Source organism: Urocitellus parryii, chromosome 4 (assembly GCF_045843805.1).
Source record: "Urocitellus parryii isolate mUroPar1 chromosome 4, mUroPar1.hap1, whole genome shotgun sequence".
Lineage (NCBI taxonomy): Eukaryota > Metazoa > Chordata > Mammalia > Rodentia > Sciuridae > Urocitellus > Urocitellus parryii.
Genome location: NC_135534.1, coordinates 199035533 through 199062736, shown reverse-complemented (window position 1 = coordinate 199062736; position 27204 = coordinate 199035533). Strand labels below are relative to the sequence as shown.

The window sequence follows — 27204 nt, the reverse complement described above, 5'->3', positions numbered from 1 at the left end:
TCCCCGGCGGGTGGAACCACTGCTGGGGGCCTCCTACAGAATTATCCAGTTACTAATGAAGCCTTTTTTTTTTTTCAAACCCCAACCTTAATGGAAACTCAGGTGGGGGAGGACAGTAAAATCCATCCCAAAGGACAAGATGACCACATCCTGTCAAGTGACCAAGAGAAGAATTGAAGTGAGAACTAAATGACATTGTATATGTTGAATGCTAAATACAGCTCCAGGAGGGAGTCGATACTTTTTGAAACAAAATATTAGTTTTAATGTAAGGTTGGCTGTCACCTCAACCCTGAGATGCATTGTTATCCCCAAAAATGCAAGGAAGGAAACCAAGGCTTAGAGAAGCAGGGTGACCTGCCCCAGTCGCCTGCAGGAAGAAATTGAGTATCCTGATGGGACATACTAAAGTTGCTAATCCCAATTTTGCCAAGGTCACTCCTGTCTGGATACTTTCTTTGTAGTGGTTGTTGGAAGAGAGATTTCTTGTTCTCAAAGTGATTTCACTTCTGTGCTTTTTGAAGTCAGACAGGCCCTGGGCTGGAATAATGGATATGCAGCTTCATTAAGTAAATTATTTAGGAGAATGTTTTATTATTTGGTGGACTTATGTCTTTCTCCATAAGAATTTGAGGTGGCATTCAGTAGAATGACAACTAGAAAATACAGCCAATCTATGATGTAAGGATGGCTAATTTTGGGGGGGTTATTTACTGTGGTCCAGGTAGAGTCCTGAGACCTTGTAAAAGGATCATTTGTTCGATTTTCACAGTTAGATAGGAGCTGGAGTCTTTCTCAACACCACTCCCACAGGTGAGAAAACAAACTGAACAAGTGACTGAATAACTTGTCCAGAGTAATAAAGGGAAGTAACAGGACTCGTTCCCAGTCTGCTCTCAGAATCTTTGTGCTGCACCTCTGAGTTTAGTGCCTCTTACTCCCCTTTTGAGTTCCTAAGCACTTAATCAGGATTCAGATGCAGAATTGCATAATAGGTAAGAGTTTGGGTTTAGAGTCTGAGTACCAGAAGTTGAAATGGGAGCTTCTATAAGCATGTTTCTTCAACTATCACTATAACCTCTTCAAAGGTTTGGATGTGAGAATTACAGTGAATAATGTATATAAAATAGTGTTTGGCATCAAAATGCTTAATCAATTATGTTTGTGTTGTTATTATTATTATTATTATTATTATTATTATTATTAATTATTATCACTCAGGGAATACATGCTTCCCTTCCTCTTCATAGGAGGGCAACACCTTGTTCATTCAGCCTCAACCTTTGCACTCATCTCTCTACCTGGAATATTTTCTTCTGTCCCCTGAACCTATCCAAATTTCACCTGCCCTTTAGTTTCATCTTAAGCCTTTTTTGTCCCTGTGAAGTTCTGCAAATCCAGTACAACCTTTGTAGATGTCTTCTTCTTTCCTGAGCTCTTCTGCACTCACATGGGTACAGCATTGTATAAGATTCATTGTCTTTCCAATTCCCCTGGCCGACCAGAGTGAATGGGGAGGAGATACAGAAGGTCCTATTATTATTCCCATTTTGCAAATGAGAAAAGAGGCTTAGCTCATGAATGATAAGCCTGGAGTCATGTCCATGCTCCTTGAGAGAATACGGAAAGCTAATGTGTGCGTGTGTGTTTGTGTGCATGTTTATGCATGCAGAGCGGACATGGTCCTGTGTGCAGCCTAGAAATCAAGAGTATGAGCTCTGATATCAGACAAGTCTGGTTTTGATTTCTTGGCTCTGATAGTTATCAACCACTGTGGCTCCAGTTTGCAAATACCACCTCTCTGAACCTCAGTTTCTTCGTCAGTAAAATGGGCACCATAAGACTAGGTGCCTCACACGGTTATTGGGAAAAGAAAACAAGATCACAATTGTAAAATGCTAAATATTGGAATGCCTGGCACAGATGAAAGTATCCAGGAATGGTAGCTAAGAGTATTGTGTGTAAAAGAGTTATTTGAAGAGGAGGGGATTGCTCATCCGTAATCATGTTGGAGGGTGCATGTGTACACATATACATTGTGTACATATGCACACACTTCACCTATTTCCATGTTGTAATCTGTTCTCATAAAAGATAATGGTTCAGAGAGAAACACTTTGCTCTCTGAAAATCTATGTCTGAGAGCAATAAATAACTGGAATGCAGGGGCTGAAGTAGTTTCTGTGCATAGGAACAGATATTTTGTCTTTAGGGGACATAGGCATGGGTCTTTAGCGTTGTGTTGGTGTAGACATCCTTGTCTGCCTGCATCTGTCAGGAAGTGCCTCTGCATGTGCAGACTGACTGCCTATTGGGAACCCCATGCCTGGAGAGGTGTGTGTGCCATTTCTGCCTATAAATGGTTATCTCACCATCTGTGAGGATGTGTGTGTATTTGGGGATGTCTGAGATGATACAGGAATTGAAGCTCTGTGAACGGCTGCTCTTTTGAGAATGGATGGGTATACAAATGTAATGACAATTGTGTATGTGAGGTGTTTACATCTATAAATAAGGGCAATTACTGAGGTGACAGTATGTGTGTGACACGGTGCTAGTGGGCTGTCATGACCAGAGTGCTGGATCTAAGCCTGAGTGTGTGTTTGTTTTTACAAGAGGACATATGTTTGTGTATGTGTCTGTAAGCTTAGTTGGTGTGTGGAGATGGGGCTGAGGCTGTAAGTGTCCATATGTATCTGAATGCTGTAGGATGTTAGTATGGGTAAGGCTGTCTTTGAGTTTGAGAGTTTTGTCTGTGCAATTGGGGGCTGTCTCTTAGCTACATGCTTCTCTGCCTTCCCTACTTCTCTCATTATCAGTAGAACCCTAGAGATGGTGAGATGGGCACTGGACTGTGTAACTAAATAAATCCTAAAAGGAAGAGGGATATTCCAAGCAATCCCTCCCCAAAGAATTCAAGGGAACTACTCTCCCTTGCCACTAAAGTCCCTTCCCAATCCCAGTCAGTGCTTATGAGCAGGTGTGCTCCCTGGTTGTTATGAAGTAGAGGTATCTGTGCAGGCATGTGAAGTATGGGTGGATGCCTATTGCCCCATTAAATGATGCAAGCAGGTAATAATTTGCATCTGTATGTACACAAATGTACCAGGCACAGCAGTGCATCAGCAGAGTATAACGTGTGGCTTCTTATAGAGTCCATCTCTGCAGATGGCATGACCCTCTGGTCATGAATGGGGCTGTGCCTGAGGGCGGTGGGTGCCCCTTGAGGGAGGGGCAGTAGTGAGAGCTGTGTAGATGTGTGCCCGCCACTGTCTTTGTATGTAAGCGTGTCTCTGAGTGTATCAGCAGCTCTGAGTTTCTGTGTGACTCTGTGTTTGTGAGCGTATGTCTCCGGGACTCTGCCTCGTTGTGTGTGTCTCGCTCTTCCTTGGCGGGGAGGGGATTGGTCACGCATGACTCATCTTGAACCGAGCCGGGCTCCAGCGGCAGGGCGGCCGCCGCCGCAGCTGGAGGGGGAGGAGGACGAGGAGGAGGGAGAGGAGGAGGAGGAGGACTACCAGGAGGGGGAGGAGGAGGAGGAGAAGGAGGGGGCGGGGGCCTCTCCAAGTTTGTCGGGACCTTCTTCTGAGGCGGCGGCGCCGGCAGCCAGGGAGGCCAGGGCTGAGCGCGGGCCGGGGGTGGGGGCTGGGGCCGGGCCCGGGGCCGCGGGGCCGCCGCCTGGGCTCTCCTGCTCCTGCTGCAGCCTCTGCTCCCACTGCGGACGGGCCCCCCCTCTGCGCGGCTCTCGGAGCTGCACGCCGACTGAGCCCGCCGCTCCAGGGCCCATGTACTGGAAGCATGAGAACGCTGCCCCGGCGCTGCCCGAGGGCTGCCGGCTGCCGGCGGAGGGCGGCCCCGCCACCGACCAGGTGAGCGAGCGAGCGAGCGGCCCGGGCCAGGAACCGGCAGGGGCCGGGACCCAGCCTACCCGGGCCGGGAAGCGGGCGGCGGCGGGGAGGAGGGGTGCGAGGGTGCTCCCGGGAGTGTGTGTTTGTGAGTGTGTGAGCGCGCGCGAGCGCTGGGGGGGGGGGTCGCGGAAAGCGGGAACACATTATGCAAATGTTGGAGGAATTTCTCAAAAAGCGATTTAGCAAAGACACAGGCGAATCAAGAGGAGGCGAGGCCGGTATTGTCCGTCTGAATAGGCGCTGATAGCGCCGATGCGCCGGGGGCTGTGCGGGAGCAACACTGAGAATCCCGACTCCGGGCCGGTCCCGGGCGCGCCGAAAGGCTGGAGGGTGATTTTTTTTTTCCTCTTCTTGGACCCCTCTCTTTTCCCTTTTTGGTCTCATTTCCACCCCGATCTTGCCCCCTTTTGCTCCGGATTTCCCTTGGACTGGCCCTCGAAAGGCGCCTGAATTCGGGTCAATATCGCCTCTTCAATTTCTCGGCGCGTGTCGGGCCGGCGGGCAGGCGGATGCTCCCGGCGCTCGGGGTTTTATTTTCCTCAACCACCAGCACCACCACCACCCCCATCTCCTTTTTATTTTCTTTCTTTCTCTCTTTTCTCCTTTTTGCATTTTGTGCCGAGGAGGAGGAGAAGGGAGCGAGGAAGGGGGGTGGGTGGAGAGAGAAAAAATTCGATTTTTAATTACTACCATTAAAAAATCAAATTTGCAATTCTTTGGGCGGCCTGATGGATCTCACTGATTGACAGTTGGAATTGACACTCTGGCTACCTCTTATCTTGGGCATTCACGACAATTTCTAATTGCAGGTAGTTTGTGTGTGTGCGCGTGTTTTTTTTTCCCCCTCAGAGGCTTGGATTGCAAGGGAACTAAGCGATTACTTCAAGAGCCACGGGTTAAGTGCAGGGAGAGGGGGAGAGAGAGGGAAAAAATCCAATCCAAATTCAAATTGCTTCATTAGAGAGACACCGCTTTTGTGGGGAAGGGCTTTAAATGCCCACTACAAAGTTAGGACTCATTGTTCGGCGCCGGTTTATATAACAGGCGCGGGGAGGCGCTGGGCTCAGGCTGCACCGAGCCAGTTCTGCAGCCGCCGCCGCCTGCATTCCCTCCCCCCTCCCCCAGGTGATGGCCCAGCCAGGGTCCGGCTGCAAAGCGACCACCCGCTGTCTTGAAGGGACCGCGCCGCCTGCCATGGTGAGTCCGTTCGGCTCTGCCTCGGCCCTCGGTCCCCCAGCAGCCCAGGCCTGGGCACCTGGCCCGGCTTTCCGGCAACTAACCGCTGCTCAAGGGCTGGGGGATTCCCGACCGGCGCCGCCCCTCTCTGAGCCTTGATTTTCTGGCCAGGAATGTGGGCTCTGGCAGCTTCCCGCACCCAAGATGCGCGTGTTAAAAGTTGGGGCCGTCCCTTCCTCTCCAATAGGCCCTTTCATTCCTGTCCTCCTGCCTACAGCGCGGCACACTAGGCAGATTTCGTTGTCAGTTGATGCGCAAAGGGTTCAGATTTGTCGCCCAAGGCAGGGTCAATTCTGGGTGCCCGGCTCGAGCTCTGCCCTTTCTCCCCTGCTGCAGGCTCAGTCAGACGCCGAGGCTCTGGCAGGCTCTTTGGACAAGGAAGAGGGTCGGGCCTCCCCGTGTACGCCTAGCACCCCGTCTGTCTGCTCGCCGCCCTCTGCCGCCTCCTCCGTGCCGTCCGCGGGCAAGAACATCTGCTCCAGCTGCGGCCTGGAGATCCTGGACCGGTATCTGCTCAAGGTGAGCCAGGGGAGGTGTTGTGTGTTTGTTGGCGGGTGTGGGTTGCAGCCCAGAGAACTGTAGGAAAGCTGTGCCGGGGCCAGGTCCACTGAATTCCGAATCCTGGCTCAGTCACTGCCCTACTGCGCAGCTTTGGGCAAGTCTTAGGGCCTTTCTGCGTCCCGGGTTCCGTCTGAAAAGTGGGAAGAGTGTATTTCCATTTCCTTGAGGCTCCGTGTTACCGAAGAAAAAGGGGGGAGTCACATGCGCCTTCTGAGCTTCAGCGTTTGTGCCTGCAAATGAGAACTGGGGAGGCTGGGGCCGGGCATGAAAAGAGGCCCGCGCTGAATCGACCCCCATCCCCGCCCCCTCCCCAGGTCAACAACCTCATCTGGCACGTGCGGTGCCTCGAGTGCTCCGTTTGTCGCACGTCGCTGAGGCAGCAGAACAGCTGCTACATCAAGAACAAGGAAATTTTCTGCAAGATGGACTACTTCAGGTAGGCTGCGGCTGCCGGGTCTGCAGTGTGTCCTCAGGCAAGCCCCGGGCGCATATGCAGGGCCACTTTTGCGGCGTGTGGTTTTCAACTCCGGAGCCCTGGAGTCCCGAGTGCCTTCCCGGCGCGCCGCACTGGTCCCGCCTGCCGGCTTTCAGCACGGCGAAGCCAAAGCTCCAGGCCACGCGCCACTACTCGCACAGGTTCCGGTCGGCGTCTGCTCCCGGTTCCGGCGCTCCGCTGGGCTTTGGTCGCACCTCTGGCTCCGTCTTGGGTCTTGCCTGAGTCTCAGGTTCTAGTTCGGACCTCGGGCGCCGCAGTCGAGCTCTGACATCCGCGGCTCTGGCTCCAACCCGCTGGGATCCCGGCAGTCAGCCGACTGCATCCCCAGCGAGCTCCGGCCCTGGTTCCAACCTTACTGGGACTCCAGTTGTGCGGAGGCCCGTCCTGGGAGGGCCTTTGACTCTGCCCGGGGCTCTGAATTGGGTTCAGAGCTGATCTGGCCCCAAGCAGTAGCGCCGCATTCATCTCACATCCTGACCCATATCCAAGTGCCTCGTCCTAAACCCCAACCTTGGCCTCTGGCCTCAACTCAAGCCCAGGTCGCTCGAGTGTTCGCAATTCGAGTATGGGGTCTTGCCGGTGTCCCAGGAGCCAGTTCCAGTCCCAGCTCCGGTATAGTTTCCGGCCTCGGATTCAGTCTTTACTGGTTATAGGCTCAGGCTTTGGGCTGCTGGGACGCGAATGGAGACGCGAATGGGCGCCGCAGCCCAGACAGCTGAGTAGGAATACCTGGGCCACTCTCTCCGCCAAGCAGTGCCGCGCTGGTCCCCGCAGCTCAAGATCTCCGCCAGTTGCATCCTTCCGCCGCGCCGCTGTGTTTCAGTCGCAAATGCGCGCCTCACTGCTACCGGCGTAGTCTGGCCTGACCCAGTCACGGGGTCGAGGTCACTGAAGTGTCAGGGGCGCTGCGACTGTCTGCAGGATCTCGAGGGTGGGTGGGGGTCGTATGAACCAGGCCTGGTTCTGTGGTGGCCGGGTGTGGAATTGGTTCCTGGGAGGATCGCCTCCCAAAGTGCTTTCTCAGGAAGTGGAGAAAACTGTTCCCCTCTATCACCACCCCCTCCCAACCCACATACATCCTTCCCCGCCTCCGGAGAGGTCACAATTTCAGACTTCCTTGAAAAGACCCCAGCCCCAGAAAGTCTCTGAGGGTAGGGAATTTGGTGGATGGTAATGCCTCGACCAAAATTGAGCCTCCAGGGACCTGGAATGAGAAGACCTTGAGTCTAGGGAGGAAGTAGGCAGCATTTAGAGCTGGGAAAGCCTTGAGAAGCATGGTTTAAAAGACTCTTTTTGTGATGGGTATAGAAGAGCATGCAGTCAACGTGTTTTGTCTAGGGGATAGGGATGCTCTAGTAGGTGTGTATTGTCTAGGATCTGTGCAGTGGTACTGGGGAATGTGTTGTCAGCAAGGTCAGGAGAGGAGTGTGTGCACAATGTGTGTGTTCCTTTTTATAGAGAAACATTTGTCTTTAGTTCAAGCATATGCACAAGGTGGACAGTACAGGGTCACACCTGGACCAGGATCTGTAAGAAGGAGAGTGAGGTCTGGTGAGAGAATTATGAAGCCATGTCACTCCCTAACTCCACATTTTCCTCTGAGGGGACTTTCCTGCTTATGGCCCTCCACCTGGGGAACTGAAGGATGAAGGGTGTGAGGTCAATGTGTACTTGTATCTGCCAGCTGCTGTGTGCTTATTTAGGCAGAAGGGGGTTGTTACTGTGGTGTGTAACCAGAGTGCAATATCTCCTCCACGGTTCCATTTGACTCTTGGTTTGGTTCCGGCAAGAAATGGAGGTACAGTCACTGTCTAGCCACCTCCCTGTTCTAGGCCTGACTCCAGTTGGGGGGTGGGGTGGGGTGGGGGAGCTGCTGTTTGGGGGCATCTTGAAATCATCAGCTACCAGGGTGCTTGGGGAACCCAGCAGGAAGAAGCCTAGGTGCTCCTTTGTAGAGTGAGGCTGGACAGGACACCTGTCCTGGCTCTCCTAGTGACAACAGGCCTGGCACCCTTACCACTTGTCCAAATTTCTTTGCTGCTTCTCCAGCCCCAGTTCATGCCCAAGCTGGACTGAGCCTCCTTGAAGGTCAAAACTAAGATTTTGATTCCATTATTCAGAGCCTCCACTGATTCCCTGTCCCACAGCAGTGGGGTGGAGGGTTGGGTGCCCGGCCATTGTGGGGAAAGGGAGGACATTGAGTCCTGTCAGGCCAGGTGACCTTGGGCAAGTCACTGCATCTCTCTGCTCTGAGTTCTCCTTTTTCAAGATTATCTCCCTGAGCTGCTGAGTAGGCCACTGAAGGAGCCACCATGAAGGCTCCCTAAATGGTAGTGCCTACGAATGCCTGATTACTGTTGTCACCACCAGGCACAGCCCATGATGGCATTTCCCCAGGCAGCTTGAGGAGCAGAACCTGCCTGAAATGATGAAGCTGGTTGTTTCTGGGCTATGGGTTCTGAGCACTAATCCTTTTCCAGTGACAAGAGGCCCCCAAAGCAAAACTAAACCAGATTTTCACTTAAGAAAATGAAGGGGGAAAACCTCACATTCCCAGGATGAGAGTAAAACTGTGGCTTTTCTGATCACTTCACACACACACACCTCCCCCACCCCAGATCTCTTGGGCAGCCCCACCTATAACAAAAATAATAAAGCCCACAAAAAGGGAAAGAATTGGGCAATACCAATTACTGTGAGGAAGCTTCTCCTGGAGAAGGCTGAGAGAAGGTGTGTGGGAGGCAGAGTTCCCTCTCAGGAACTGAAGCTCAGGGAGGTGCTGTGCCCTGAGACTTTCTAGCCTCTATTTCCTGGAGCTGGGGCTCAACCATCCGGTAGGATGTGGACTAGAGCAACATGGTGCCCAAAAAGAGACCCAGGTTTTCCAACAGGGTGAAGGACAGTGGGAAGGAAGAGTGACTGATACCCCATGGAGAGAGCACTTGGGGTTCCCATAGTTCTCTAACCTTTGATTTTGCCCCACCCCCAAAAGGCTTCTCCTTAATTCTAACTCCTGTCTTTCTGTCTTTGACATCATCTTGTAAGTCCTCCTTCAGTCTCCATTGGCAGAGCCAGTGTTGGTGGCTAAGAAGTTAGAGGTTAGGAAAAAACTCCAAGTTCACTCTGGAAGGAGGTCACAGAGCCTTTAGGGGAGTCAGGGAGGTCCAGTACTATTCCTGGCTCATTTGGGGTGTAGGTGGATTGTCCATTGGCTGTGTTTTCTTGACCCGGCTGCTGGACCTCTGTGCCTCAGTTTCTCTAGTTCATTCTCCAAACAGGGACCTCACCAGCCCTTGTGGGTTCAACCTGATTCCCACCTCCTCTCAGTCTCAGAGAGTCCTAGCTGGAAAAAAAAATACCAGCAGAGAAATATGATAGGATTTGCATTTTTTTATGGTTGTTGTTAAGACATTTTTTTCCTGATTTTTTTTTCCTCCCAAGAAGTGAAAAAGAAAAAATTCTGGGGAGAAATAGTATTCCTTTTGGGGGCATTCACATTTCCATTGCCATTGCAACCACAATCCAGGACAGCTTTACAGGGCCCCCTCTCATCCACCTACCTGCAGCTGTTGCCCCATAAGTAGAGCATGGGCTGATGGCAGCGCCTTCCTGGCTCTCTCAGCCTCCTGGAGCATCATGCCTACTGTATAGCTGGGGAGACTTATGTCCTGGTAGAGTGGAAAGTGACATAGCCAGGGTCACACAGTGAATGAGAACATGAAAGCCAATCAGCACAGGAGTGAGGCCACCTGCCATCAGAATGCATGCCTAGGTCAAAAGAGGATTAGGGACCCAATGAGCAGAGACCCGCAGTCCAGGGGAAAGCTTTGCATTGCTGTGCTTACAATCTACCTGTTTTATCTCATTTAATCCCCACGTTCAATCTGTGAGGTTTGATGTTCTCATAATCCCCATGTTATAGGAGGGGAAATTGAGGCCCTGAGAGGTGAGGTCATGCAGATAATAAATAATAGAACCTGGATAAGCCCTGTGGCCACCTAACTCCACTATGTCTACCCCTAAACATTCCCAAATTTTTCTTCCATAGGCAAGATATGTCAGCCACCTCTTTGCACATTGTGGGGCCTGTGGAATGGCAAAGATCCCTGTCTACTTGTCCTAAGATTCTAGCCCAGTTTGTTTGACTTTACATAGAGAGCACCCAATGTGTGCTCAAATGTATGACTCTCCCTGGGTGGCTCTGGGAGCCCAAGAGCAGGGATAACTTCCTCAGAGGCTCTAAGTGGCACAACTTTGCCAAGGCCTGCTCATCCCGGCTGGCCCTCTTCCCTTCTGACAATGGGAACGGGGGACAAAGGGTTAACTGCCTCCCCTTGTGTTTGTAGGGCGGGGTTCTTAGAGTGCCAAATCCTCCTGAAGTTCCTGCTCCCTGTTCAGCCACAGGACAGAAGGCAAATCCCCAGCCTTCCCCAGTCTCCCACCTTGAGAGTCCAAGCTCTGTGGATTCCATCCCTCTCCCAGAGAGAGGGTCCCAAGGGAAGCCAAGATCCGGAAAGTGGCCCCCCACTATGGAGAGCAGCACAGCGGCTGCCAGCTGTTAGGGGACAGATGTTGGGGGAACTGCGGGGGGATTTGGGGGGAGGGGCCTCAGGACGGGACCTCCAAGGAACTGGTCGTTTTAACCTTTTAATTGCTGGTTTTGTTTTTTCTGACTTCTCCTAAGGGTTTGCCTAGAAGGGAAGGAGCAGAGGGAATGGAAAGGGCTTCATTTCAACTCTCCTTGTTCCCCTCAAAGAGTCTCTTGAAGGCTATCCATCTAGTGAGCATCTTGAACTCAAAATACATGAACTCAGGTTGGAGTTCCATCACCTTGGCTTCCTAGCTGCCTAACATTAGCGCTCCACTTCGATTTCCTCATGGAGGAAAAAAAATGGGGGAAGAGATCGGAGCAAAACTCCAAAGCGCTCATTCATAGAGCTTCATTCATCCAGCAGGTGATCACAAAGCATCAACTAGGTATCCAGGGAAAGTAAACCTGGAAAGCAAGCCTGATTTTGTCAAGGACACACAGCTCTCGCTCAGCACCAAGAATATCCAGATCTTTCTACTCTCCATGCAGGGGATAGAGGGCTTGACCTTGTGCGATGCTTATGCTACTCCTTTCAGCATTTGCTAGGATGTGCAGCATCTGTCGGACACCTCTCCATCCCCAAAGCGCTTCTGTGCTTTGCGTCTTTGACTCTGGCGCACTGGGACCCAGGGAGGGGCGCGCATGGCCCAGACCTTGCAGCAAGGCTGGGTGGCTGTAGGCGCGCCCCCTAATCCCTTTGGCGCTCCCTTCACAGCTCGCGAACACCCCTTTCTTGAAGTTTCGTTGTCTCCACCGCCGATTTCGCTGCTTCCGGAATCCGGCGGCTCGAGCCCCGCAGCCCGCCTGAGAAGGAGTCTGTCGGTTTATCAGAGCCTCGATCCGTAAGCCTCCTCGTGCCCTTTGTTTGTGCCGCTGATCCCTGTCCTGGGTGGGGGACACACTGCAGGAAGGGCCCTAACGCATCCAAACCTATACAATGACACCCCCCCATCCCTATTCCAAGGATCCGGTGCAAGGATGATTTCGTTGACTGGGACGTGTCACAGGGAATGCAGGGAGATCCTAGGGCTGGGAACAGCTCCTGGCATTTAGGGTGATACTTGGAGGGTAGGAAAGCTGATAGGCCACTCTAGGCGCCCGCTTTGAAACAAGGGGGCTGGGGCCACTGTGACCTACGAGTGTGGACGGATAACAGACTCGGACATCCGGAACTCTCAGGGCAGAAAGTCCAGGGGTGCGAGGTGAGACTCAGACGCCTCCCTGACCCAGAACAATTAAGTCCACCCAGCCGGACAGGACAGGAGGATCCGGACCGCACAGTCTGGTGCATATGAGGCAGCGCGCAGGATCTCTCCACCAGCGGAAGACGCCATCGCTTTTGCCCAGCCTCTGAAGGCTTCCCGCTTTCCTTACTCTGGCGGTCCCCACCCTGAGGTCGCACTTTCCGCTTTCTGGAGATAGCTGGTCTCCTGGTCCAGCATGCTGCCAGGAGTGGGAATATGACGATGCGGTCAAACCAGGACCCCTTCTTGTTCATCCTTCTGGAACCTCAGGTTTCTTGTCTCCAGTCAGTCTGCTCAGCAGGTTCTAGGTCTTTCTTGCATCTCGGAGGGGCCCTCTCGACCCTGGCCCCACACTTTGTGGTCCCCAGTAAGTCACTTGCCGTCTCTGAACCTCCTATTCCACGTGTAGAATATGGGTGCCAGAGTTGTTATCTCACCAGGTTTTGACAAAGCTGAGGGGGTGCAAAGAAGACGTTGCGCCCCAGGACCCGATCTGAAGTAAGGGTTCTGTGCACAGCTGGATGCCCGATTTCCCCCCAGCAGAAATATTGGAAAGCCGCATTGCCCAAAGGCCAGAAAGTGCTCACAATCCAGATACCACCAGTCGATGACTGAATAGGGATTGCCCCACCAAAGGGATAAGCTGGGTTGGGCAAAGCCGGTTCATCTCCCCTTTCTTTCGGCAATAGAAACAAAGATCGTTTGCTGTGCCGGGCTCTTCCCTGGGGAAGTCGCGTTTCTGAGGTCAAGAGCGGTTTTTGCTTGGGGTAGGTAGAGGACCCGGCAAAGGCACTCAGCATGGCCCTAGCGAACCTATGGTCCCCTTACTCTTCTTCGGGGAGCCTGGGAGCTGGAGCTGATGGAAGCCATTGCACTCCCTCATTCAGTAAAACTCAATTGCATGATTTGCCAAGGCAGGCAAGGTTGGAACCAGAGCGTTTTTTTGCTGGACTGTTTCCCTCAGTCACACAGAGGCTGTCCTAATGATCCCTGGGAGCATAGAGGCAAATCTTCTACATCTTCCCCTTCCCTCCAGGAATCCCAGGAGTGCATGGGAAGAGCCAAGGAACCAGATGTTTACAAACCAGTGTGATCAAAGCTAAGAGGGTGGTACGATTGTGGGGATGTGTGGGGATGTGTGTGTGGTGGGGGGTAGGATATGGTCAGGAAAGGAACAGCCTGTGCGAAGTCCTGGGGGTGGGAAAGTGCTTCAGAGAAAGTACCTCTTAAAGATCTTGAACTAACCTTCCCCTGTGGCTGACTGGGACTCATGCTTGGATTTGCAGTGGGAGACTCTGAAGAAGGTTTAGAAGGAGGTGGGCCTGAAGAGGATGTGGTCTGTTAGGTTTTGTAAACTCAAAAACATCTTGAACCAGATTCTGAGGGTGAAGGGGAGCCACCAATTGATTGTAAGCAGGGTAGGGACGAGATTCCATGTGCCTGCTGGAAATTTGGCTGTGACTGTGTGTGGAGGATGCACTGGCAGGGCGAGGCTGGAAACCAAGAGACCAGGGTGGAAACTGGCAGTGAGGGGTGCCTGATGGAAACCTGGCCTAGGAGGAAGGGTGGCAGTGGAGGGGGAGAGGAGGAGATGGATCCCAGAGATATTTGGAAAACAGAACCATGGAGCCTGAGGATTGGCTGGATGTGGGGTTTGAAGAGGGAGAAGTGTGTGATTTACATTTCCACACTCCAGAGGTGGTTTGAGTTGTGGTACCATTCCCTGAACTCAGAGCATACAGAGGTAACTGAGGCTGAGAGGGTTGGGCACAGTCACAAGGGAGTCATGCACTTAAAGAACAAACCTTCCCTGGTACCCGCGGTATGACTTCTGGTGCTGAGGGAACCAGGCTCTGCAACTTCCGGGAGGAGCTCTGGTGATGGAGACAGCTGCACACACATATCCCAGGACAAAATGGGGAGAAAGAAGGAGAAGAGGCAGATTAAAGGAAGGCTGGTTTCTTTGTAGACTGCAGGACACTAAGCAAATAGCAGTCGTCATTGCTGTCTGCTGTGGTCATCTAGTTCAGTGCAGAGCAGGGAAAAGGAGAACTCAGAGGAGTTAAATAATTTGCTCAGGGTCACAAAGCCAGTTAAGTGCATATCTGTTTCCTCTTCCAAGAACTTTTGAGCTTCTGTATGGCTGGGACTATAGTTTATTCATCTCTGGCATTGGCATGGCTGGGGTTCCTAACTTTGTGAGCTGTGTGACCTTGTGCAGTTTAGTTTACTTCTTGTAAGAAGAATTATTTGGGATAATAACTGTAAAACAGAATCTTGCTGAGTACAGTGCTCACAAATTTGCCTGTTATTATTGCTATCATGTTTTCCTCACAATTACGCTGTAATTTTAATTAACAAACTAATATACATATGTAAGTGATCAGCGTAGAAAATTTGGAAAACTCAGAAAAGGACCAAGAAGAAACTAAAAATCATCCTCCAGCTCATCCTCTCGGTGGGACTTGGCTGGGGGTGAGGGTAGATAGTGTATCCAAGCAACAGGTATTTGCTGAGTCAAGGCCCTGAGGCCAGGAGCCAGGGTGCCGCCACTGGGGGTATTGGGGTGGGGGAGAGATGGCCTGTCTGAGTCTAGTCCCTGTCACCTTGTCCTGCAGCCGATTTGGGACCAAGTGCGCCCGGTGTGGCCGACAGATCTACGCCAGCGACTGGGTGCGCAGGGCGCGCGGCAACGCCTACCACCTGGCCTGCTTCGCCTGCTTCTCCTGCAAGCGCCAGCTCTCCACCGGCGAGGAGTTCGGCCTGGTTGAGGAAAAGGTGCTGTGCCGCATCCACTACGACACCATGATCGAGAACCTCAAGAGAGCCGCCGAGAATGGTACCTAACCCGCCCTGCCCAGCACCCCTGTCCCCAGCCCTTTCCCACCTGACCCCAGCACCCCAGATGTGATACACAGTGCTTTATGTGCTGGGCGTTCCCTGGAGCACTTGGAGGCTGGTGGAGGTGGGGCTCCTCCACGGTTAGCTTGGGAATCAGTCACTACCTTACTGCAACTGTGCTGACTTATCTGTGAGATGGGGTTAATAGCAGGAGACCTTTTCAAAGGCTGATGAGCTGAAGTGTTGTAAAACCTGGAGGCACTCAATGAATGGGAGGGTGGAGTGGGCTCTATTCATTCATTGAGGCAGGCTACTCCACCCTTGGAAGGCGCTTGGGGGCTCCTTACCCCAGTTGCCTAGGCCAGTCCTGTAGAGATTTATTACTATTATTTTGAAGGTTCTGGGGATTGAACCCAGAGACTTGCACATGCTAGGCAGGTGCTCTACAACTGAGCTACATCTCCATCCCCTAGAAAGATGTTTGTTGTAGCCTCTCTTCTCCCAATTCCCATCCTGGTAGTACCAAGCTGAGGCTTGAGGGTAGGGGTTTCATCCCGGACAAGGGCTCTGACTATTAGGAGAAAAGGCCCCATTCCTGAGATGGAGATTAAGCTCCTAATACTGCGACAACAAGAAATTTTCTTTCCTCTCTGTCCCTCAGTCCCCCTACCCCATCTGTGCAAGATGGATGTTGGATTAGAATGATCACAACATCTTCTCTGATTTCCCAAGATACATAGACCCATACAGGTCCCATATACGGACAGCCTTCCAGGGATCTAGGTGGAGTGGGGACTGGTAAAAGGGAGTACAGGCAGGGCTGTCCATGATTCCTCTGTCAGGGTCCATAGATGCTGATAACTTCTCCACAGCATGGGTTATTTTAAGTAATCTTTACAATAGTCTTAGGATGTTTATGGTGTATCCCCATTGTACAGATGAGCGAAAAGGTGGAGGTTATCTGTAGTATGTAACATCTAAGTTAACATACCAGTGGGTCTGCCTAGCCCAGACTCTTAACTACCATAACACAGCATGTCACACCATGCCATACCACCTCATCCCTGTGTTCCAGGGCCCCTTAATTGGACCTCGGAACCCCAGGAGGCTGCAGGGATGTGGCTGCCTCTAAAGAGTTTCATTTTTTTTTTCCATTTAAAAAAGAAGGCACACTAATCCTTGTCCTGCCTGCCTCCCTATGGGACAATAATATCCCAAAAATGTCTGCCTCACTCCCAGTCCCTCTGGGGAGTGGTATGGATCACCCTTCCTCAGTTTCTAGACTTCAGCCTGAAAACTAGTCAGGGACCACAAGAGTATACTTGACCAATTTCAGAGCTAAATGGGTTGCTCTTAAGTTATCTGAAGTTGTGGGCAAGTCAGCAATGGAACTGAGATGGAAACCCAGGATCCAGAGTTTCCTGCACACCATGGTCCATCAGTAACCACAGGCTCCTTCTGTAGCTGGACCAACCAGGACCACCTTTAGTCATGGTCTTGCCAGTTACACCTAAGCTCTAATCATAAAGGGAACTTGAAGGCATGGGGCTTCAGATCAGCCTTTGATGTTGGTTACTTTTTTTTTTTTTTAAACATTCTTTAGTTTTGATAGATCTTTATTTTTATTTATTTATAAGTGGTGCTGAGAATCGAACCCAGTGCCTCACACATACCAGGCAAATGGGCTACCACTGAGCCATAGCCACAGCTCCTGATATTGGTTACTCTTTTGCTTTCTAAACACATGCGCGCGCACACACACACACTACACATGTTCATCATAAGAATATTAGAAAAGATGGTTAAGCAAAAAGAAAATAAAGATCACTCCAAATGCCATTTCCTCTCACATTTTCACCTTTACCTTTCCAGATATTTCTATGTATTTGTTTATTGTTTTTTTCTTCCAACACAGTTTTTTTTCCTAATTAAACTATAATAAATTGTGAGCAGTGGTTCTCTCTGAATGGTGGGATTAGTGATGATTCCCACCCTCCCCTGTGGGAGGTTTATTGGAATTTTCTGTACTTTTGATAAGGACACTTTTGTATTCAGAACAATGAAATATTAAAATAAAATCAGAATAAACTTAGTAGTTTACAATCATAGTTTTAAAAGTAATCTAATTTGAGACATATACCCAGGTTAGCAAAATTAAGAATTTTAGAGAGATAACATGTAGCAGTTTTAAAGACCTCAGAAGTTGCAGAAGTATTGAAAGTAAAAAAGTCTCCTTGATGACATTTCTCTGAGGTTAGCCAGAGGTTGCTCCTTGCTGACACCTTGGTGTACATCCTTCCAACCTTTTTTCTTCCATTTGTTGTATGTTCCTTGTTTCTTGTTCCCACCAACCTGTGGATCCCCCTAGTTTCGCTCGGAGGGAGCCCAGTTGGGGCCATTAGGATCAGCCAGCTTTAGATTCTAGTGGGAAGGTTAGGGGCAGGGACTTTTTTCTCTTTGAACCTCAGTTTCCTCTCGCGTAAAATGGGGATAATACCACTCTCTTTAGGACTTATGATGTAAAGAGGACACTGAAAGAGAACTCTCCAGTATGGAAACAGAAGTCCTTTTCCCAAACACTGAGCTTGGGGATTAGGACCCTGGGATCCCTACTCCCAGCCAGCTCCGCTCCTGACCCTTCCAGGGACAAGCTCCCCCCACCCCCGTCCTTTCCAGGCTGCCACTAGAAGAGATGGGGACGCGTGGTCAGCTGCTTCTGTCGCCCCCAGGGAACGGCCTCACGTTGGAGGGGGCAGTGCCCTCGGAACAGGACAGTCAGCCCAAGCCGGCCAAGCGCGCGCGGACGTCCTTCACCGCGGAGCAGCTGCAGGTACCCGGGCAAGATACAGCCCCGGGGACGGGGGCGGGGCCTCGGCGGGGGCGGGGGTGAGAGGGCCTTGTGGCTCCACCCCCTCGGCCTGGACCCGCGGGTGGCGGGAGGGGCTGTAGCTGCCTGGGGCGTGGCCTCCGGTCCGGAGCCTCTGATTGGGCCGGGGTCTCGGAGACCTCCGCGCGCGGTGCCTCACCGCCCTCCCGCGACCCGCAGGTTATGCAGGCACAGTTCGCGCAGGACAACAACCCGGACGCGCAGACGCTGCAGAAGCTGGCGGACATGACAGGCCTCAGCCGGAGGGTCATCCAGGTGGGACCACGAGTGGGCAGGGCCTTCAGGTCTGGGGCGGAGCCTGGGGGTCCCGGGCCAAGCTCTGAAGCTCGCCGCGGTGCCAAGGGTCGCCGGTGCACGTGGAGGCTCTTCTTCAGGGGGTGGGGAGGCAGTCCCGCCTGGGCATCCCCTGGCGGCGCGTGCGACCCTCTTAACGCGAGGCTGAAACTGCTGAGGCTGTCGTTCCAGGTGTGGTTTCAAAACTGCCGGGCGCGTCATAAAAAGCACACACCGCAGCACCCAGTGCCGCCCTCTGGGGCGCCCCCGTCCCGCCTTCCCTCCGCCCTGTCCGACGACATCCACTACTCTCCGTTCAGCAGCCCCGAGCGGGCGCGCATGGTCACCCTGCACGGCTACATTGAGAGTAAGTGACCGCAACAGCGGGAGGAGGGTCTGCGGGGAGCGCAAGGCTGAGGAGTGTGCGTGAGCGACGGGGGCGGAGGCGTGGGGATGCATTACAGAGCCTCATGGGGGAAGATGTGGGCTTCGAAGTCACTCGAATCTAGGGGCTTCGTGGAGCGGGTAAACTCCCCCCGCCCTGTTTCAGAGGGGGGCTGAATCCTTTCTCTTGGTAAAAGGCAGCAATTTAGCCATTCCCCAAATGCTATGGCCTGGGGACTAGGGAGAGAGTAAGAGGAGCAAGATCCCTGCCCTGTGGAGCCAGCATTCTGGTCAGTTGGACAGGGGAACAATAACCAGATTGTTAAGCTCATGATTTTCCCTGGAATGATTTCTACAGGAAAGGTGCTGGGTGGGAGTGTTTGGAGATGCTGGTGGGGAGGCCGCCTCGAGGAAACACACCAATTTGAACTCTGGAAAGGATTCAGTGAGGCATACTGACTGGGGGAACTGAATGTGGGCAGGCCTTGACCCAGAGAGCAAAGATGGCGTGGGTACATTTGGGAAAGCAGAAGGTTAGTGTGGCCTTGGGCATATCACTTAACCTCCTTGAACTTCGATTTCCTCATCTGTAAACTGGAATATTATTAATGCCTTTTATTTTTATTTTATTTTATTTTTGGTGCTAGGGATTGAACCCAGGGCCTTGTGCATTCCAGGCAAGCACTCTACCAACTGAGCTTTATCCCCAGCTATTAATACCTTTTAGAGAGTTATGAAAATCGATTCATGCATTCAGTAAATACATTTTGAGTGCCTCCTGTGTTCATAGCACTGGGAACACTGGGAACACAGTAGGCCAGAGCCACTGTGCTCCTGGAACTCACATTCCAGAATGAGAGATTGGGAAAGAGACCCTGAACTCTTAAAAGAAGGAGGGGAGGCCAGGCAGGGTGGCGCATTACAGTAGTGGCTTGGGAGGCTGAGGCAGGAGGATCATGAGTTAAAAGTCAGCTTCAGCAAAAGTGAGGCACTAAGCAACTCAGTGAGACCCTGTCTCTAAATAAAATACAAATTAGGGCTGGGGATGTGGCTCAGTGGTTGAGTGCCCCTGAGTTCAATCCCCAGTACCAAAAAAGAAAAAAAAAAAAAAAAGGAGGGGAGACATGTGTGTGGACAGTGAGTTCTATGGGGAGAGGTGGGAAGGGTCATGGTGAAGGGACTTTGGAGCAGGAACCTGGAGAAATAAGGGAATAAACTCCTGGATTTCTGAGGCATGAGCATTCATTGAATCTGTTTCGGAGCAGTTGCTTATGGAGACTTTCTTTCCCTTTGAGGCGGTTTTCTCAAAGCTGAGCATGACCAAAAAAATAGAAGTGATCATAACAAACACACATGCATACATGCACACACATACTCACCATCCCTTCTCGGGCTTCAAGTAAAAGGGAGAAAGAAGGGAGGTCAGAGAGAGAACCACTGCTTTTACCCAATCCCTGCCATGTGCCAGACATAAACATCAGAGATCACTATCCCATTGAATGGTGGAGAAAACCAAGGGCCCACTGTAAGTTCGTGGGAGCCAGTGCTCTTTAAAGATCAAATGTCGGGGGTCAGGCTGCTGGGCTTCAAATCCCATCCCTGCCACTTACTAACTGGGTGACATTGGGAAAGTTTCTTAGCTTCCCTGAATATCAGTTCCCTTATCTGCAAAAACAAGAACAATAAGAGTTTCTTTCTCAAAGCAGTGTTGTGAATGTGGGATAAGGTAACTGATGTAAAGTCTTCAACATTCAGTAAGCAATATCTACTCTTGTGATGGCAGCATGGGCTTGGTTTGTAAACTAGCAGTACAGAGTTCTGCCTGCTGCTCCAGGCTGCTGGGGAGAAACTGGGCTCTTTACACTGTTCCATTTCTGAACCATCTGCTTAGCAGGAAGGATACTTTCCCCCTTTTATTTCTAAACAATAATTTATGTTCAGCCTGCACAGAGCTCAGTAAATACTTGTTAAAAGTGCCAATGATCAGGGCCTCTCTAGTACCAGGGACCTAGGCTATCATCATTGATTGGAGGTAATGATGGATCTAGGTGACCCTCTTCAAAGGTGGGCCACGACTCCATCCACACCACCCCAGTGAGCATGCCTAGATCTGTCTTGGATCCGTAGAGAAGGGGCTGAGGTACCCTTTTCCTTTTTCCCTGGTGGTGGAACCTAGCTTGGGGCAGAATTCGGTGGGGTGTCTGGGCCTGCTACCTCTTGCTTCAAGAACTGAAGGTCACCCCAGTAGTTTGCTTTGCAGTTAGTTAAAATCTTGAATCTTGCATATTCTGAAGCCTTAGAGCTGGGAAGTTGAAGAAAGAGAACGAGAGCCCAGGAAAAAAAAATGAACTTTTACTTTATAGTTAATTAAATTCACAGGATCCTTAGTTTCCTGAAGTCTTAGAGCTTAGAATGTGATAAAAGCTTTGGAACCAGACCCCAGAAAAATGCACAGATACACATGGTTATTTGAGTAATTTGAGGTTGTTCATGGATTCCCTGAACACCCAGGGAGTTAAGAACCCTCAATTTAATACAATTGCTTTATTCTACAGATGAGAGATCTGTGGCTCAGAAAGACACAGTGACTTGTCCCAAGTTACATATTGATTGTCAGTTTCTGCACAGGTCTTTTTCTATGATCAAAGAGGATGAAGTCTAGAGAGGAGATAGGCAAAGGACTTCTCTATTATAGTGGTAAACAGGATGAAACATGAAAGGTTTGGATCAGACACACAGGTGGACTTTCCCCAACAGTTTTAGATGTTGGAATAGGGTATGGAGTCTCATTCAACAAATATTTTTAAAGTACTTACTAGATATCATGCCTCATCCTTGGTGTTGGAAATTTACAAAAATCCAGAAACTAGAAAACAGATTAAAAACTTTCTGCCCTCATAGAGCTTGTATTCTAGTTGGCAAAGACCAGTGATAGCAAAAAACAATAAAAACACACCATAAGTCAGATGGTTAGGGCTAAGGAAGAAAAACCAAGCTGGAAAGGAGGATGGGGAGGGAAGGGGAGGAGTGGCTATTGGTATTAGGTTGATGAAACCCAATTGGGAGACAGAAGTGTACAAGGAGGATCTGAACCCGTAGAGCACAACCTTGCTTGCACGAGTGCCCATTTATCAATGAACTGGATGGTTATCCCTAGCAACTGTGGCACTTTATAAAGTCCTTCCTGTGCAGTGTTGTCACCCACCCTATTGAAATCTCATGCAGGTGTTAAGTGGCAGGGATGGAACTGGTCTTGGGGCTCCAGCTTGCAGAGCACAGGGCAGGTGGGATCCCGTGTGGAGCCTGAGGGATGGGCTCCAAGGCAACCTCTCGTCCACAGGTCAGGTACAGTGCGGGCAGGTGCACTGTCGGCTGCCTTACACCGCGCCTCCCGTCCACCTCAAAGCTGATATGGATGGGCCGCTCTCCAGCCGGGGTGAGAAGGTAAATGGAGCCAGGTTGGTCTGCTGGATCGGAGCCTTCCTGTGGGGCTGAGTTTCTGGCAGTATTTCCCGTCCTTGAGTGGGCAGCCTGCTTCTGTGTGGCAGACCATCTCTTCCCAGCCAGCTCTGGCCCACTCTGTGCCCATGAGAGGCATCTGAGCAGCTGCTGGCATGTTCCACATGCGCCCACTCCACAGGCCTCCTTTGCCCCGTCCTCTCACTGGCAGGGTGGCTTCTCTTTTGTCACACTGGAGAATTTACTCAAGCTTTGAGGCTTTTGCAGGGAGGGCTTCTGGTGGGGCAAAGAGACAGCTGGCCAACTGGCAGGGCTCCTCTGTGGAACCAGATCTCTGGTTGTTTGAGGCATTGGGAATGAATGTCTAGAAGATGCTTAGGTATTACCCAGTCCAGCAGCTGGAAGGCTTTGCTTTTTAAGCATTGGAACCCTTTGTTTGGTCTCATCAGTATCACAGATGAATTTAGACGGAGCTGCTCTGAGTGCAACCATGGAGCGGGTAGGAGCCTCACCTCCCTCTCAGCTCTGAGGCATCCCAGAGCTAGCCTTAAAAGCCATTGCGCTGAGACAGCCTCTCCTTTTAGAAGAGGGAAATCGAGGCCAAGAAGCTGAAGGTCAGAGCCTGGATGAGAACCTGTGCGTTTATTCATTCACTTACTCATTACTCACAGATAAGTAAAGCATGGCTGCTGCTCCAGGAGGCCACATCTGGAGGGGGGACAGACTCCAACATTGGCAACCCGGCTGATCACACTGTGATGGGGAGCCGTGGGATGGGGGAAGAGTGGGGGCAGGGAGAGATGGAGGGAAGACTTCCTGGAGGAAGGCAGCCCCAAAACGCAGGCCTGACACTGGATCAGGGCTCATCAAAGACAGCCATCCCAGCTCTTAGGGAATCCTGAACCATTCCATGTCAGTGGGACAGGCTTGGGAGGAAAAGTGGTGAGAAATGGGACCATGGGGCTGACAGGCAGAGGACTTGGACTTTATCCCGGGGCAGTGGGGGACCTTGGAAGGCCTTGCAGAGACAGCACTGTGATGGTCCTCAGAGAGGTCGGCTGGGAAGATGTGCCGTGGGAGGCATGGAGCCACCTCAAGTCAGATGGTACAGTGGTCCAGGGAGACAGAGACCATGCTTTAGAGGTGGAAGGTCCATTAGGAGCCCTCCAGTCCTGTGGATCCCAGTCTTAATGTGTCTTGGAATCACCGGGGCAGCTTGGAAAAACAGATTCCCAAGCCAGAGTCTGATGGCAAGACTGGAATGGGGTACATTGACCTGCATTTGTGATGCTCAGCCCCTGTGATTCTGATGGGCAGCTCCAGGTGCAGAACACTTCTCCAGCATATTTCCTCTGGCTGTGCCTCCTGATTGAGCACCTACTGTGTATTGGGCTCTCTGTGATTGGCACTGTGAGAGAATATCTATAGTATGGAGGTGCAAACAGCCTAGTTGCACAGATATGTTTCCAAGTAGGTGGTGGTGTTCAACACAAGAATCAGGTGGTCGGGGAGCACACCGCAGGAAGGTCCCTTCTGAGACTGTCACATTCACAGTAAGAACTGCTATTTGTTGAGCTCTTTACACACATCTTCTGGTTGACACCTCCCAGCTTCTTTGTGGGCATGGAGATGGCCTTTCTCATTGTAGAAATAAAGAGACTGAGGTTCAGAGAGATGAGGTGATTTGTCGAGGGGTGCAGCAAGTTTGCTGGACTCTGAAGTCTATGAAGCTCAGTAGATTCTTCCTTTCTTGTACCACTTCACATTTCTACAGGACTGTCTCTGACAGTATCCTTTACAGCCTCCCTGGGAGGATGGCTATGATGGAACTCCATGTCACCTCTAGAAACGGAGGCTCAGAGAAGTAGCTCATCCAGGGTCACACTGAATGTGAACACAGCAGGCCTCGATCTAAGGACCACCTGCCTCACACATGCCTCTTTCTTGTGGGAGATCATTGGTCCTACCAGACTGGCACTGTCTTTGAAGAAGAGATCTGACCTGATCCCCACCCACAAGAAACTTGTGACTTAGAGTAGGACATGGACAGTGGTACCATAAGGCAATGGGGTAGTTGGAGTGGGGGCAGCCATGGCCTTGGAGGACCCAGAAGAGGGAGTGACAACTTTAGGGGAGAAGGAGGGTATGAGGAGAAGGGCCTTCCATGTTGGGAGAACAGCAAGTGCTGATGCACAGAAGCAAGGAGAAGCCTGGCTTTGAGGGGATTATGGGGTGTTTAGTAGGGTGGAGGCCCAGGGAAGTGGGGGAGCAGCCAGGCCTACATACTGAAAGGCCTGGTACCCTAGGCATTATATAGAGGGAAGGGTTGGGCCTTGGAAGTGTATAGGGCTGGGCTCAGTGCTTGGAGAGGAGCCCTGTCTCCTGGTTGCTCAGCTAAGCTTGTGGTTATGTCTGGTTCAGCCTGAAAGACGAGCCAGGCTGGGCATTGGCAGCTTTGGCTCTAGGATTCTGGCCCCTGGGTTTGTCTAGTGAGCCAGAATTCACCCTTGCTGGGCTGTGTCCCAGGATTTGTATCCAGATGCTCTGCATTAAAGTGTGTCTCCCTCCTTTGTGACCCACTGCCCTCTCACTGTCAGAACTTCCCTCAACTCCCAGGGATTTTCCATCCACATATTGTCAAACCTGTGGGGCTTGGTGGGTCACAGGGCTTGGGCTGAGCAGGCAGCACAGGACTGTATGGGCTGTCTCCCAAGTCCCTCCGGGCCCGAGCCAGCCTAGCTGTGAGGAGAGTGTATCCCCCTGGGTCTGGTCCTTGAGCCCACTCATCTGGATCAGGGCTGGTTTGGCCAGGAGAACAATGACCCCAACATTCTCAGGGTGGGAGGAGCTTCCTGTCCACTGCGTCATCATTTGGCCACATACGCCTGTGCGTTTCCAGAACCACATTTCTTCCTGGTTGTGTACCCTGATCCCACAACTTCAGCACTTGGAAGGTTCTTAGAAATCAGGACCAAGAGGTTATTATTCAAATATTAGGTTATTGAGAGTCTGAGGCTCCTGTAGGGGACAGGTTTGACTAGGGTAATTTTTTTTTTTGGGGGGTGCTCCTTTTAATAAGAGCTTAAAGCCAGGTGTCCTGCAGATCCAGTGAAAATAAGGCACAAGGCTGGGTGAAGAATGCAGTGTGAGCTTTGGAGCCCAGCCACCCTGAGCCCAGATCTGCCACCTTCTCCCTCTGAGACCTGGAGACACAATTAGCTTCTCAGAGTTTCAGTCTCTGCATTTATAAAATGGGGACAATAATGGTTCCCACCACCCGGGGTTGCTGTGGAGACTAAATGCAATGACTTGTGTAAAGAGCTTAGCACAGTGTCCCATAGGCAGAAAGCACTCCTTGGGTACTGGTCGTCATTATGATTGCAGTAGTCTACTGGTATCTGTAGGGCTATGTTCCAAGACCCCCAGTGGGGGCCTGAAACCCTGGATAGTATTGAACCTTATATAATAGTATATTTTCCCTATACATACATACCTCTGATAAAGGTTGATTTATAAATTAGGCATATTAAGAAATTAACAACAATAATAATAAAATAGAACAATCATAATGTACTCTAATAATAGTTATATGAGTGTGATCCCTCTCTTTTGAAAGAGTCAAGACCAATAGTAATATTCTTGGACTGTGGTTGACTGCAGATAACTGAAACTGTAGGTAAGGGGGAGGGGACTACCATGATACTATGGAGATCAACATCTTTGCTTTCCTCCTCCACCTCCTCTGGTAGCTGATTCTGGGCAAGAAACATCCTGATCAGAAAATGTATCAGCGATGTGACGGTGCTCACTGGCAGACTCTGGGCCACTTGAAACCTCCTCCTCCTATTTTCCTGTGAAAAGGGACACCCCATTTTGACCAGCCAGCCAGTAATCCTTGACCTGAACTTCAGGGGATTGGTTGTGTGGGTGGCAGTAAGATGTCAGCCAGGTGGCTCTAAGTGGAAGAGGGAAAGAGAAAGGAGCAGAGGCCCACCCACTCGCTGTGCATCAGCCTCTGGCTGGCTTAGCCACATGCCTTGGCTTTGTGCAGATCCGGTGCACACTGGGTGCTTAGCCCTTGGCTTGGTAGATTGTGCGCTGTGGGCAGCTGTTGTCATGGTGGTGTTGGAGAGGTAGAGATGGGTGGTTTAGTAGAGAGCCTGCCTGGATTCCAGTGTTGGTGTATCTCTTCCTAGCTGTGATCATGGACTCACTAACTGCCACTTCTTTCAGCCTTGGTGCCCTCCCTGTAAAATAGAGACCATCACAGTAGGACTTCCTTATGGGCTTGAGGTGCAGCTTCATTGAAGCAATTTATGGAGGGAGCAGGGTAAAGTGCCCAGTAGGTTTTTGCTTCTGCTGTTGTATCTCATTGAATCCTCCCTGTTCTGAGAAGTTTTGGTATCCCTGTTTACAGATGAGGAAATAGGCTCAGAGAGGGGAAGTGAGTTGTCCAAAGTCCCACAGCAAGTAAGCTGCCAGAGTCAAGATTTAAATCCCAGTCTAGGCCCTGAGCCCTTCCTTACGCCGCATGACTTTGAGGATCCCTGGGGGCTGCCAAGTGGGGCAGGCTCCTAACTCAGCCACCTCCCATGCCCTCCTCTTGCAGGTCATCCTTTTTCAGTACTAACGCTGTCGGCACTTCCGCATCTGTCCATGGGCACCCCACAGCTGCCCCTCAGCCGCTGAGATCCAGTGTCCAAACTGTGGCCAGGGATCCACCGCCTCCGCATCCACCCCCACCCGCCATTCTGCCCGCCGCCAGCTGGGCCCCCAGGCCTGGCCTTCCCTCTCCTGCTGAGAACCAGAACTGGCCAGGAGCATCACAGAGTCCTCCTCTTGGAAGGCAGAGCTCCCTGAAATTTGGAATCAGGGTGAAAACAACAGCCTGTTTTTCCCATTTAAACAGGAGTCATCTTCAACTTCAGCTGATTACAACAGCAAAAGACAAATTGAATCATGCGACACCAACAGCCTCCTAATTTACAGGTTTTCTTCCCCGCCCTCCCACCCCCATTGGCCTTTATTTACTACTTCCTTGGAACCATCTCTGAATTCCGAATAGCCGACAACCCCCAATGTCATCCACTCTGTTGCTTTTGTCTGGAAAACTCTACAGTGTTTGTGGGATGTCCCCAAAGGAAAGCTATGTTCTAATTTTATCATTTCCATCTGTCTGGTTATGTCAAGTTAATTCAGAAAGAGAAGAGACACTGACCAACCCTGAGAGGCCCAGTAGGGCAGAGATGGAGGCCTGCCCAGACCAAGAGGCAGAGGGACAGGCGGGGGATGGGGGACAAAGGCCCCCATTGGTTGGAGATCGA

At 51.2% G+C, this 27204-nt stretch overlaps 1 protein-coding gene across 2 annotated transcripts; it reads left to right on the top strand.

Annotated features, from left to right (window-relative positions):
- The first annotated feature begins 3738 nt into the window (after positions 1–3738).
- On the top strand, positions 3739–27204 carry Lhx6 (LIM homeobox 6). Of its 2 annotated transcripts, XM_026410361.2 has the most exons (10): positions 3739–3869; positions 5034–5105; positions 5481–5663; positions 6020–6141; positions 14655–14875; positions 17607–17707; positions 17924–18019; positions 18230–18404; positions 21762–21865; positions 26490–26590. In XM_026410361.2, the coding sequence occupies exons 1-10, from the start codon at positions 3786–3788 to the stop codon at positions 26508–26510; spliced, it is 1179 nt and encodes a 392-aa protein (XP_026266146.1). In that variant the 5' UTR covers positions 3739–3785; the 3' UTR covers positions 26511–26590. The 2 variants fall into 2 exon arrangements, with proteins under 2 accessions (XP_026266146.1, XP_026266147.1); XM_026410362.2 differs by lacking the exon at positions 21762–21865 and having other exon boundaries at positions 26490–27204.